Source organism: Rhinichthys klamathensis, unplaced genomic scaffold (genome assembly GCF_029890125.1).
Source record: "Rhinichthys klamathensis goyatoka isolate OS25496 unplaced genomic scaffold, OSU_Roscu_1.1 h1tg000310l_1, whole genome shotgun sequence".
Taxonomy (NCBI): domain Eukaryota; kingdom Metazoa; phylum Chordata; class Actinopteri; order Cypriniformes; family Leuciscidae; genus Rhinichthys; species Rhinichthys klamathensis.
This window is the reverse complement of record NW_026606828.1, coordinates 469,653-482,265: the sequence shown is the minus strand read 5'-3', so window position 1 is coordinate 482,265 and position 12,613 is coordinate 469,653. Positions and strand designations below refer to the sequence as shown.

At 35.8% G+C, this 12,613-nt stretch overlaps 1 protein-coding gene across 6 annotated transcripts; it reads right to left on the bottom strand.

Moving 5' to 3' along the window:
* Positions 1–222: 222 nt before the first annotated feature.
* Positions 223–12,590, bottom strand: il17rel (interleukin 17 receptor E-like). 6 transcript variants are annotated; one of them, XM_056271015.1, is made up of 18 exons: positions 12,500–12,590; positions 10,806–10,868; positions 9,942–9,969; positions 9,580–9,720; positions 8,827–8,933; positions 8,577–8,691; positions 8,388–8,432; positions 7,996–8,138; positions 7,839–7,910; positions 7,690–7,744; positions 5,234–5,394; positions 5,083–5,127; positions 4,443–4,500; positions 3,968–4,119; positions 3,600–3,665; positions 3,442–3,499; positions 796–969; positions 223–454 (listed from the first exon to the last, which is right to left on the bottom strand). In XM_056271015.1, the coding sequence occupies exons 2-18, from the start codon at positions 10,851–10,853 to the stop codon at positions 396–398; spliced, it is 1,527 nt and encodes a 508-aa protein (XP_056126990.1). In that variant the 5' UTR covers positions 10,854–10,868; positions 12,500–12,590; the 3' UTR covers positions 223–395. The 6 variants fall into 6 exon arrangements, with proteins under 6 accessions (XP_056126990.1, XP_056126987.1, XP_056126991.1 ...); XM_056271016.1 differs by lacking the exon at positions 12,500–12,590 and adding an exon at positions 10,078–10,145 and having other exon boundaries at positions 224–454; positions 10,806–10,922; XM_056271012.1 differs by lacking the exon at positions 12,500–12,590 and having other exon boundaries at positions 10,806–10,974.
* Between the last annotated feature and the right edge of the window lie 23 nt (positions 12,591–12,613).

Here is a 12,613-nt window from a genome sequence, read left to right as displayed (position 1 = left end):
CTCATAAAAGAGTAGAAAAAAGTACCCGGAAGACCTACTACTTCCGGTGAGATTCTGAAGTGTGCAAACAATGGACACTTTACTATCCCATGAGGCCACGGGAGAGGATTTATGAATGGCAGAGAAGCGACGCAACTGACACTGGCAGGTCACATGATAATGACAACATGGCGAACGTAGTATGTCTGGATTATATTCATACTAAACACACTCATACTATAGAACATACTTTTTTAGCTGTTGTGAAGTAAGTACTTTCAAAATAAGTAACTACTCAAGAGAGTATGTGGGGGGGCTCATGTCTGTTCACGCCGGGGATGCCATGAATTATATGATTGTAATCATAGATAGTAAACTAGCATGCTGAGGACTCATTATCCATCATATCATCTTGGTTAACCTACCGTCCCCTGACACGTCAGTTTCATCCATGCTTTTCTTTTCTTGTCCTCATCTATTGAACCAGAAACAAACACATGAAAATAAACCAAGAAATTTCCAAGAAAAACAAACAGTAGCAACTGGAGTCTAGCAACCAGTATATCAGAGATTTGCATCTTATTTATTGCAACAAGTCCACACCCAATTCATTTTGCATAAATGCGGGTTTGGAACTGGTAGGTCTACTATTATTTGACTTGAGTTGAAGCCTTCCATCTGGCATTTGCTTTTAATTATTATTATTACTACTCTTATTTTGACTGGAAATGGTCATTAAACTTACATTTAGAATTCTTTTGTCGTGGATTCTATCATCTCAGACCAAATGTGTACTGTTACCAACAACATTCTCACCATTTCCTTCAAGCCAGCGGCAACAGGTGTGTCGAACTGCTGTCAGTTTACCTTTAATTGTCAATCTACCAAACAAGGCAGCTGCCAGGATCACTGTCAGAAAAATGACAGCAGACAGTAAGATCTTCTCAATGTCCTGAAAGTGACTTCTCTCCTGGGCACGACACCAATTTACTGTGATTAAACAACAAAATGCACATTCTTAATAGCTTGTGGTCTTGTGTAAACAGTGGCAATACAGTACAAATAAAAGTGGACATTTTCATTGACATGAAACTAGCTTTCCAGTAAAAAGCTACATTGCCACCGCATAAATTTTCATTGCATTACTTTGTGGTCACAACTTTATAATATAGTTAATTACGTTTTTAGCTTGTAGTGAAGCTACATGGAACTGTTTTTTTTTTTAACGGAACATGACATGAGAAATCAAATCTGCCTTGATCTTTTGAAATGTAAGAGGTCTCTGTATCATTAAAACATATTGTAAAAATTAATAGCATTTAATCAAGTTCCAAAAACGGTTCGTTGAGTAGCTGTAGCTGTAGCACGGGCGACACTTTCTAAATCAGCTACATTTTCATTAGCATGATGCTATTTTAACTGTTTTCAAAACAGTGTAGCTTTTTCAGTAAGGAGCTACACTGTAAAATGCTACATTGCTTTATTTTTCATCCCATTTTATTGTGGCCACAACTTTATAAAGTAGTTAGCTACTTTTTTAGTAGCTTGAGTGTAGCGACATGTCACTATTTTTTAAAAGATTAACTTTACTGTCATTTGTACAGCGGTTCGTGAGTAGCTTTAGCTGTATCGCAGATGACGGTACTTATAACTACATTTTTATTAGCATGACACTAATTTAGCTATCAAAATTGTTTCGCTTTTCCAGTAAGTAAAATCGCTACATTGTCATATTTTTCACACCATTGTTTTATACCCACAATTTAGCTATTTTCTGTTAGCAGCTACCACTATAAAAGATTAGCTTGACTGTAGTTGAACTATTTGGAAGTATAAGTAGCTGTAAATGTATTACAGGCGACGCACTTAAAGGGTTAGTTCGCCCATTTAAGACATGAAGTTGTATGCAATCCTTACCAGCACTATAGTGCATACACACTGACCCACTCTGTTGTCATCTCCCTGGTCAGAGTTCTGGCCGCTGGAAGTTTTTCAATAAAGTACTCTCGGTTATTTTCCGGGGCCACAAAACTGTGCGTTTTTACGTGAAAAAATGATTTGCGTTTCAAAGCTTGATTAATTTACCACACAAAAAACACGCCGGTCAAAATTAATTCCTCAGTTTTAATCGGAACTATTTTCTATCCATTTCTATCAATCCGCGCTGATGTCAACGTTACAGAACAGTGCGCACGTTCCGATCAGCTGTTGATAGCGCGACTCGCTGACAACATGTCTGACTGCGAAACTTCTGATGATGAAACCAATTTTAGCACAATGTCAGACGGATCAGATGATGAAAGTAATTTTAGCACAACGACAATGTTATTGATTGCAACACAAAACCTCAATTGTGTGTGTGTTCAATCAAATAGTTTTCTCAGCAAATTGTACCAATATCCCTATATACTGTTTTTATATTAGACATCTTTTCACGTGTTTTATAATGGAGTCTAAACATCAGCTTGTTTACCGTACAGTTTAGACATGGGATCATAAAGTTAGTAAATAGAGCTTACCTGTGGTATTGGTACAGCAAAATTCTTTAATTTTCCTTTTCCTCCTTGGTTGGGGATGTAATCGTCTTCGCTGAAGTGAGCACTACACACACGAAAATCCTTTATTCTGGATATTTAAGCTCCCGCAGAGTAGCCGATGGCAACCAGCCAAAGCTGTCTCATAGATATATTCGAAACAGGAAAACGATGGAATCTGAACTTTGATCCCGGCACATCCTTGTGGTCACAGCCTGGGAATTTACAAGTTCGCACCATTGTTAATTTAATACTTTTTACGTCGTTGTCAATCGATTGTGTAAACACTATGGAACAGCTGATGCGCACTGTTGACGTTGACAGCAGCGCGGATTGATAGAAATGGATAGAAAATAGTGCCGATTAAAACTGAGGTATGAATTTTGACCGGCGTGTTTTTTGTGTGGTAAATTAATCAAGCTTTGAACCGCAAATCATTTTTTCACGTAAAAACGCACAGTTTTGTGGCCCCGGAAAATAACCGGGAGTACTTTATTGAAAAACTTCCAGCGGCCAGAACTCTGACCAGGGAGGTGACAACAGAGTGGGTCAGTGTGTATGCACTATAGTGCTGGTAAGGATTGCATACAACTTCATGTCTTTAATGGGCGAACTAACCCTTTAACTCAGATTTTCATTAGCATGACACTAGCTTAGCTGTTTTCAAAATAGTGTAGCTATTGCAGTAAGATGCCACACTAATAAAAGCTGCATTGCTATGTTTTTCCCCACATTGTATTCCCCCACAATGTAGTTATCTACTATTTTGAAACTTGTAGTGCACTGTAGCTACATGTAAAAAAATTTTTAGATTAGCTTGCCTGTAGTTGAACTACTTGGCATTATGATCAGCTGTATATCTTGTAGCTCAGCTACAGTTTCAAAGGGGGTTACCCAACCTCATCACCATTATAGGCTATGTACTTACAACACTGCAAGTCGCACTGAAGTACAGGGACTGAGAAGTGCACATCTACCCTCTGGACCTTTTGCACAGGAAAACATGAAACAATGTACATCAATAAATCATAAATTACATAAATCCAATAAGTTTTATCAGCACTGTCACTTTCTTTGTTGTCTTACCTGGATGCAAACACACACTTCACATGCATTTTTAGACAAGTTGAAAACTGTGCGCTTCATTTTGCCCTAGAAAACAAATAAGAACTGGCGTGGCATCAAACAGGCTTAAACAAGACTGCCCCTGTTTTCCTTAGAACAGACCCTTTTCTTTGTCATGTCATCAGTTACAAACCAGGTGAAAAGTTTTACTTTGACAGGGGAATTGCTTTCAATGGAAGCCTCAAGGCATGGTTTACTAAGATGAATAGGAGAGTACCGAAAAACAAAATTATGAAAAAAACATCTGTATGACATCATATCATGTACAATTGCTCTGAAGATGTTATCACTAATCCTACATGCTGATAATTCTGCTAATGTCTCCTTACCACAGAAAGGGTTTGGGACTTGTTTCCCTCGATTTGTTTGCACTTAGAAGATGGTTTCATCTCACACACTGAAACTGAGAAGTTGGCTTTGACCCATGTTGATATCTCTGCCCACTGCTGACCATTTTTTGATGTCATCTTTGCTGTCCAAACTTGTCGGATAAAACATTAAAGTCATTTAGCCATCATACAGTGTGTAACATAAACAAACTGCTTGTTAAACATGTCCTAGCTAACAGGGAACGTTCTCAGGGCGTTCTGGCAGTAACTTATGTGTAAACATTCTTCCAGTAACATTAAAAGAACGTTCATGGGAGTTTTTTTTTTCTAAAACATTTTAATTGGACGTTCATCTAACATTTTTTAAAAGTTATTGTTTTAGAACTTTCAGAGAACATTCAAAAGTAACATTTCCATAACTAAATGGAGAGTAAGCAAAACATATTTGTGTTTGCTGTGGTAGTACTTTGTATACCTGAGAAATTCCCTTTGGCAAAAGGACACTTAATCCATGTCCCCACTTCAGTAGTAAACTATAAAAAAAAAATAAAAAAAATAACGTCATTACTGTGAATTCTGACCCAACCCAATAATCCATTTTCAATGAAATCATTATTTGTCAATGACCATTAATTTAAAGTAACAGTTCACCCAAAAATGAAAATTCTGTCTTCATGTCTTAACAACTCATGTGGTAAATTCCAAGCCGTTTGACAGTTTTTGTTTCAGGAATAGACCATAATTAAAATTATAAGATGTTTTTCATTAAAATTCACAGAAAACCTTCTCCGCCGGTATAGCTATGTAGCTAGATAGCTATAGATACGATTACCATTATCTTTAAAGCTAAGTGTAATATACCGCGAGAACAATATGGATATAGCGCAGGATAGTCATATGGACAACTTCTATAATGTTTTTATGTTTTGACATTTTTGTAGCATGACAGCTCTAGTCCCATCACGTTTAGTATAGAGCAGCAGGAATATACTGCTTCATTTCTCCTTTATTGTTCCAAGGAAAAATAAAAACCACACGTTTAGGATCACGAGGTTGAGAAAATTCGGACAAAATTTTCATTTTTGGGTCAAAGAAAGCAATAAAAAACATTCTACCTTCGTGCAAAGAGTAGGGTGTGGATCCACAGAGGAGAATATCACCTGAGGTAAAAACAGTAAGAAATGATGAAAGGGTTCCTGACAATCAGCAGCTATAACTGCAGATGTACTAAAAAGGAACAAAAGATCAGAGAGGATGAGAACATACTTTTTCCCCCTTTGAATGAAAAACATTTCCGAGGTCTCGGCAGCTTTTTCCTCCATCAACATGGCATAGAGAAACTGACACTTTGACAGGACACAGCGGCTCCCATATCAGCTCGTCCTTACTGAAGTCATAGGTTATCCCAGACCACAGTTCTTCTAAATCTGCATTTTAAACAAAAACATGTTCAAAATTATAATCAAAATCTCTCTTGTCCATAGTGATTTACAGTTTGTCTTGATTGCTAACACACTCTCACCAAAACCCAAACCATTCATTCAGTTCTCAATCTACCTCTCAACAAAAATTCCCTAATTCTGCTCAGGTTTAAACATGTTCTCATTCAGAAGACACAAGTACAGCTTATAATGAACTCATGCGTCACAACGTGAACTCAAATAACACACATTTATCCATGTTTGAACATTATGTAGTAAAACTGTGGCCTGTTGCATAAAGCCGGTTTTAGTTGCTACCCAGGTAAGTTTGAGATGATGCATTGCTATTGATCAGTCTTAGAGTGGACATGTAAGTGACTGCAGAGACTAAACTCTGAGGTGCAGATGCACCCACAGTGTTGAAAGTACAGCATGCATGCCTGCCCTGGCGGCTTTCCTCTGCCGCCTGGGACATGGCCGCTTCCTAGGCATCAAGACCGGTCTTACAGGTGCCAGACCTTCGATGGATGTTACTGGGACGCCATAGACCTTCGGTATAACTTTCAGATGATCTATATAATGTGTTTTAGGGCGGTCCACAGTTTACTGTCCTTGCGGGAGCTCACCAAACACACAGCAGCAGTGGCATCCGGTCAGAAGGTCACTATATCTAATAACATGACCGATCCAGCGCAGTTGGATGTAGGCCTACTAACCCTCTGGTGCTCTTCGCGTGTCGGTCAAAAATGACCGAAGTTAATATTTTTTATTTCAATGATACTATAGTTCGAAAATGTTTTTTATTTCTTTTTTTTTTTTTTACGGGGATTTCATGGTAGTAAATTATATTTACGCTGTATTTATAATCCATTTATTCACTTTTTGAACATACACCTGAAAATGTATTTTCCAACTTAAACCGTCGTAAATCTCGAATGCTTTAGAGCACAGACTTAAGTTTGATCTCTTTTCAAAGATGACACTTAGCAGATTATTACTGAAGTGAAAATAGTTTTTAAACAAGTTTTTTTTTAAGAATTTTATGACATTTTTATATGAAATATATATTTTCAAAAACAAATTTTACTCTAAAACTGTGAGAAAATCAAAGCCATAAATCTAAACAAGTTGTGTTAAAAAACTTGTGTTCGCTTTTAGTAAGATTTTGTTTGGCCGCAGTACAGAAAGTTTTCACTAGATGAAATTCGTCTCCCATTCATTTCCAATGCGGTCTTTTTTGACCGTGAGGAGCACAAGTGTGACTATTTTTTTCAGGACTATTAAACCTGTTTGAATCATTTGTTTTTGTGTTCACATAGCAAGTGCCATTCCGTACCATTACCAAAAAATAAAATAAAAACAAATATAACATTTTTCCTTCAAAAATGACTGAAAAGCATGTATTCCAATGAGGTGATGTTAGCTTTGCGCAGAAGTTCATTATGGGTGACATGATGCCACCAGCAAATGCCAAGCATGTTTATTTGGATCCCCATTAGCCACTACCTAGGAAGTGGCTACTCTGGTCCAAACAAGTAAAAATACAAAACTATGTAAATGCATTTATTTTCATTGTATTTTTTAATAATGATCTCTTAATCTTCAGCAGAGAAGTGAATTGTGCCGGCTCTCTCGCGAGAAGTGAATCAAACTGACACTCTCCATATTCTACAGTATGTTATTGGCTGTTTGGATAAGAAATAAGTACTCCATTTACAAATATGAGCAAGTGCTAACTAGTATATAAAATCCAATACAGATACAACACAACCAAGTGCAAATAAGCAGGCCAATGCAAGATTTTTTTTTAATTCAGTCTTGAGGCGGGTCTGAAGATTGACTTAGATGTTGCCACTTGCTATGAAGTTGTAGGTTACTTCACAAAACTATGTAAATGCATTTATTTTCATTGTATTTTTTAATAATGATCTCTTAATCTTCAGCAGAGAAGTGAATTGTGCCGGCTCTCTCGCGAGAAGTGAATCAAACTGACACTCTCCATGTTCTATGTTATTGGCTGTTTGGATAAGAAATAAGTACTCCATTTACAAATATGAGCAAGTGCTAACTAGTATATAAAATCCAATACAGATACAACACAACCAAGTGCAAATTAGCAAGCCAATGCAAGATTTTTTTTAAATTCAGTCTTGAGGTGGGTCTGAAGATTGACTTAGATGTTGCCACTTGCTATGAAGTTGTAGGTTACTTCACAAAACATTTTTTGTCGTGTAAATTGAAAAATTGAAAACATCTAAAAGTTAAATGACTTTTGTTTTGAATATTGTACATTTTACTCACTGTTTTTGAATGGACACACTTGAACTCTCCGTGCATCTGCTCTGGCAGGCCAACCCTGAAAAAGAAGATAGTGGAAATCATCGGTTCATTCTCTAACAGTCAGATTGCACATTAAGAACATCATTTTCTATAAAATAAAGCTTTCATACCTCAATGCACAAACAGGGTAATGCTTTGGAATACTGAAGCGTTATGCTTTTCTGCAGATGTTGTGGTTTTATCTAAAACATAATGCAAAACAAAAGGGTAAAATGTCAATGACAAAGTCTTGAGGAACTTGTGGAGAAGTGTGCTCGCTCTTCTTACCGTTCTGTGTGGCCCTTCCCCTGCACAGATAACACTGCGTTTATGGCAGAGCCTGAGATTGTAATCTGTGTCCTCACGAGCATTAGTCACTTTCACTGTTAATGTATTCCTGTCTTTATCTACAGTGTATGCCAGCTTCCCAGCTACAACAAAATGACAAAACAGTTAAGGCTTTACATACTGACATATCTGTCTGTCTGTCTATCTATCTGTCTGACTGTCTATCTATCTGTAATCCATCCATCCATCCATCCATCCATCCATCCATCCATCCATCTATCTATCTATCTATCTATCTATCTATCTATCTATCTATCTATCTATCTATCTATCTATCTATCTATCTATCTATCTATCTATCATTGTATTGACATCATAATAATGAAACTTACTGATGCACTCTGCAATTGAGTCTCTGATTCCTTCATGACTGCATTCTGGCATTAAAAAGAAAAGGGCAATAGATATTGTTATTCATGTCATGACTCATGTGTCTGGGAATAAGAATATAGACTGCTGAAAAACAGAATAAGGAGGAAGTTCAAATGGGTGGAATTAGAAAAAAAACACAATACTGATACCGGGAACAATGTGTTGTTGTGACTGCATGGCCGTACAGTAGTTGGGAATCGTTTTGAGAGTCACAAACATATGCTGTCCAGGTCTAACGGGAACACACTTAAACTGCACATCAACCTAGAAGTAGAAACAGATTATACAATATCTGACAATCATACACGGCAGGAGATTACAATGACAGATTTATGTCCTTGATAAATGCTCAGTGGTTATGCTAGCTAGATGTCTAATTGTAGCTTAATATGTTCATACCTGTTTTCCTGTGGCGTTTCCTCTGCCAACTCTGCCAAATGTATAAATCTGGCAATGTCCTATCATCCCTGCAGAATCAGCACACACTAAAACTCCACGGATATCACCTGGAAAACAGGTCAAAACTTTATAAGAACCTATTTATTTATTTATGGGTGGAGCAAAGTGGTGACATTTTGCACAGTTTTTCCTTGAATTAACATTTGAGGCTAAATCAACAAGGTAGTAACTATTAAGGCACTATGTGGTTGGTTAATGTTAGACCTTTCCGATTATAAAGTAAGTAATTAATAACTTATTTTTTTGAAAAAAGTTGTTTTGAAAGATAGTTGTACTAAGAAGCAGTACTGTGTCAATGAGTTACCGCAGTCTTTGTTTTTAATACAGCATGACTCAGTAGACCTGAGTAATTACACAGCAATCTTGAACTTTTCCAGCTGACAAAAGGATGCAGTTCATTGAACATATTGATCATAGTAGGGTAAGTTATCATAATGCTAAATGTCAGCTACACTGAATCAGTAAAACAATTATCGAACACCAAACGATTTGTGAAACATTCAAATACGAAAATATAAAATATAAAAATATCATCCAAAAAATAAGAGGTATATCTTAAAGAAATATTAAACTATCGTTTTAGCCAACAAATATATAGCAATTAATAAATTGTATATTTTTTCCATTTGAAACGTGTACCACATCAAAGGCATTTCATTCATAGAATATTAATGTGAGCTGAATCATACACACCAGTAACATTCACTGATGTTGCAATTCTGAGCTGGAGTGAACATTTCCTCTCCTCACACGCCAAAGCGGTAGACAACATCACATTACTGAACACGCCGCTGAGAGAAGGCTGATCTCTGCAGGGAAATTCTGACAGTGGAGCTATGAGTTATAGAATATGTTAGTGCCACAGACAAATAGATAGATATCATACACGATTCATTTTGTTGCATTTTTGTATTGCGATATATTGTGATAGATAGATAGATAGATAGATAGATAGATAGATAGATAGATAGATAGATAGATAGATAGATAGATAGATAGATAGATAGATAGATAGATAGATTGATAGATAGATAGATAGATAGATAGATACTCACAGTAAGCTCTGGGTTTACACTGTAGACCCTGTTTGAAGAGATCGAAATTGTTTGACTTTTAAAAAAATACTAAACTGAGTAACAATAATGTAAACTACTTTCCCATTCATGGGTCCAAAAATGCTTTAACATTTACAGTAACAGGAAATGTGTAAGGATAGTAAAACAAGGGGTTTCCCTCACTCCTGACACCTGAGGAAGTTCCTGGTTAGACAGAGCAAATATCAGGCAGAGAGTCTAGTGTAGTGTATCCTCATATCCAGTTACAGTAATCAAAAGAATACAAAAATATTAACTTGGCCTGTCCAATGACCTGGATCAGTGAGAGTGGGATGTTTTGGTCTCAGTCTTAAGCAAACATTCGCAAAGTGTGCTTCTGTAAGACTGCGACTAATGCTTCTTTAATGTATTACAAACACAAAGCTTTATTAGATGAGATCATATTTTTATGACTCATAATTAAAAGCCACTTAACCTGCCACTACTCTTTTCTGATATAAAACAGCAATAGCTCATATAAATAAGAACTGGCATACTTAAATGAAATATTAATATATGCAATTGATCCTGAAATAGCACTGTCTGTAGTTAAATGTGTTACATGGAAAAGACATAATTCCAGCATATTGATGTTAAACTTTTTAAAAATCAAGTTATTACTGCAGCAATGCTCTACTCAAGTAATTTCAAGGTAATATAAAGTAAAAGAAAATTACTAAATTAATAGTATACAAAACAAACAAATAAACATAACGTAAATTACTCTATTCCATTTATATATATATATATATATATATATATATATATATATATATATATATATATATATATATATATATATATATATAAATGTAACTTACAAACCTCAGAACAACTCCAAGCACAGTCCTGGTTCTTCTCAATTGTGTTCATATGGACCTCGTGGCTCTGGAGGATGAGGAGCAGAAGAGGAAGAAGCTGAAGATATTTCATGTTTGGTCAGTGTTGGCGCGCAGACGCTCCTCTACAAACTTACTTTGTTGCTGTGAATGACTTGTAGCTTTGAATATCAAAAGGCATTGACCTACAGAGGAAAATTGCTCCCGCCCATAAAAACCCAATAACTAAAAAAAAAGTAGTGCAGCTTTAAAAGCTCATCCTATATATCACTGTAACAGCTCTCTCTCTCTCTCTGACACTTTCGGTAAAAAGGTTTCGGTCATAATGCCAATTTAGGACACATCTATAAAAGCAATTATCTATAAAATCGCTCTCTTTAGCATTTAGTATTCATTTCGTTCAGTTACAATTTTAGACAGGCGCTTGTAATACTTGTTTTTTCTTTTTTACTGATATGGACCTATGTGTCGAAAATAAAGTAACGTTCTGTAGAAACTATACAATTGTACAGTTCTCTGGAAACTATATGCGCCGCTAGATGGAGACAAATAGCAACAGCAGACACCCACAAAAATACCAGTCAGTCCAAAATCAGTCCAAATACGCAGCAGGTTTTGATTGCAGCACCATCTGTATAGGTGTGAAACATTTTAGTAATAATAGTAATAATGATTAGCCTGGTTAAAACCAGAGCATTCTCAGTTAACTGAGTTATGGTCTGGCAAAGCGTCATAGTAGACAAATCATTTCCAGAGGGGCGTCACCAACGGACGTCGCGGATAGACCTAAAACCAATCAGAGCGATGAAGGAGATGACGTATGCAGAGCGGCGGGAGACACATCTCCGAGTGTTGTTCTTTGCTCGGTTTTTAACAAGAAGGATAACAATTATTATTTGTATTATTACAATTATTTTATATGCGGGTGCAGGGTGATGATCACATGGACTACATGTTGGTTCCTACTCAAATGATTTCTAGTCGACCATCTTAAAAATAATAAATCATAATGATAATTTCAACATATATATTTGTATTATTATTGACACTTATTAAGATCTTATTATATGTTTATTATTATTATTATTATTATTAATAACACTTACTACGACATTATAATATATGTTTAATATATTATTATTATTGACTTATTTCTTGAATTATTTTATATGATAGATAGTGCAAGGTGATGATCATATGGGTTACTGTTGGTTCCTACTCAAATTATTTGTAGTCGACCATCCTAAAAAATAATAAACCATAATGATAATTTTAATATAATTTTTATTTATTTATTATTAACCTATTATTATTATATTATTATTATCATCATTATTATTATTATTGACACTTATAAAGATCTCATACATGTGTATTATTATTATTATTATTAATAACACTTAGGCCTACTACGATATTATAATATATGTTTAATGTAGGCTATTATTATTTTTTACTGAATTATTTTATTTGATAGATAGTGCAAGTGGATGATCAAACGGGTTACTGTTGGTTAATAAATAATAATAATTATGATCTTTATAATATATTATTATTATTATAATTATTATTAATTCAGGATGGTCGACCAGAAAAAAAAAATACATTCATGCGAGTATGAAAACAAAACCATCAGCCTCCATGCCTACTGATCATCATCATCCCCGTGGCCCCTCTCACATTATTTGTTTGGCGGGCGTTGTTTGCTGGTCTCTCCCCTGTCTTCAGCGCTCCTCTCCTCCCCACCCCCTCTTTGTTGTTTCTCTCGTCCAGCCTCTGCTGTGCGCGCGCGCA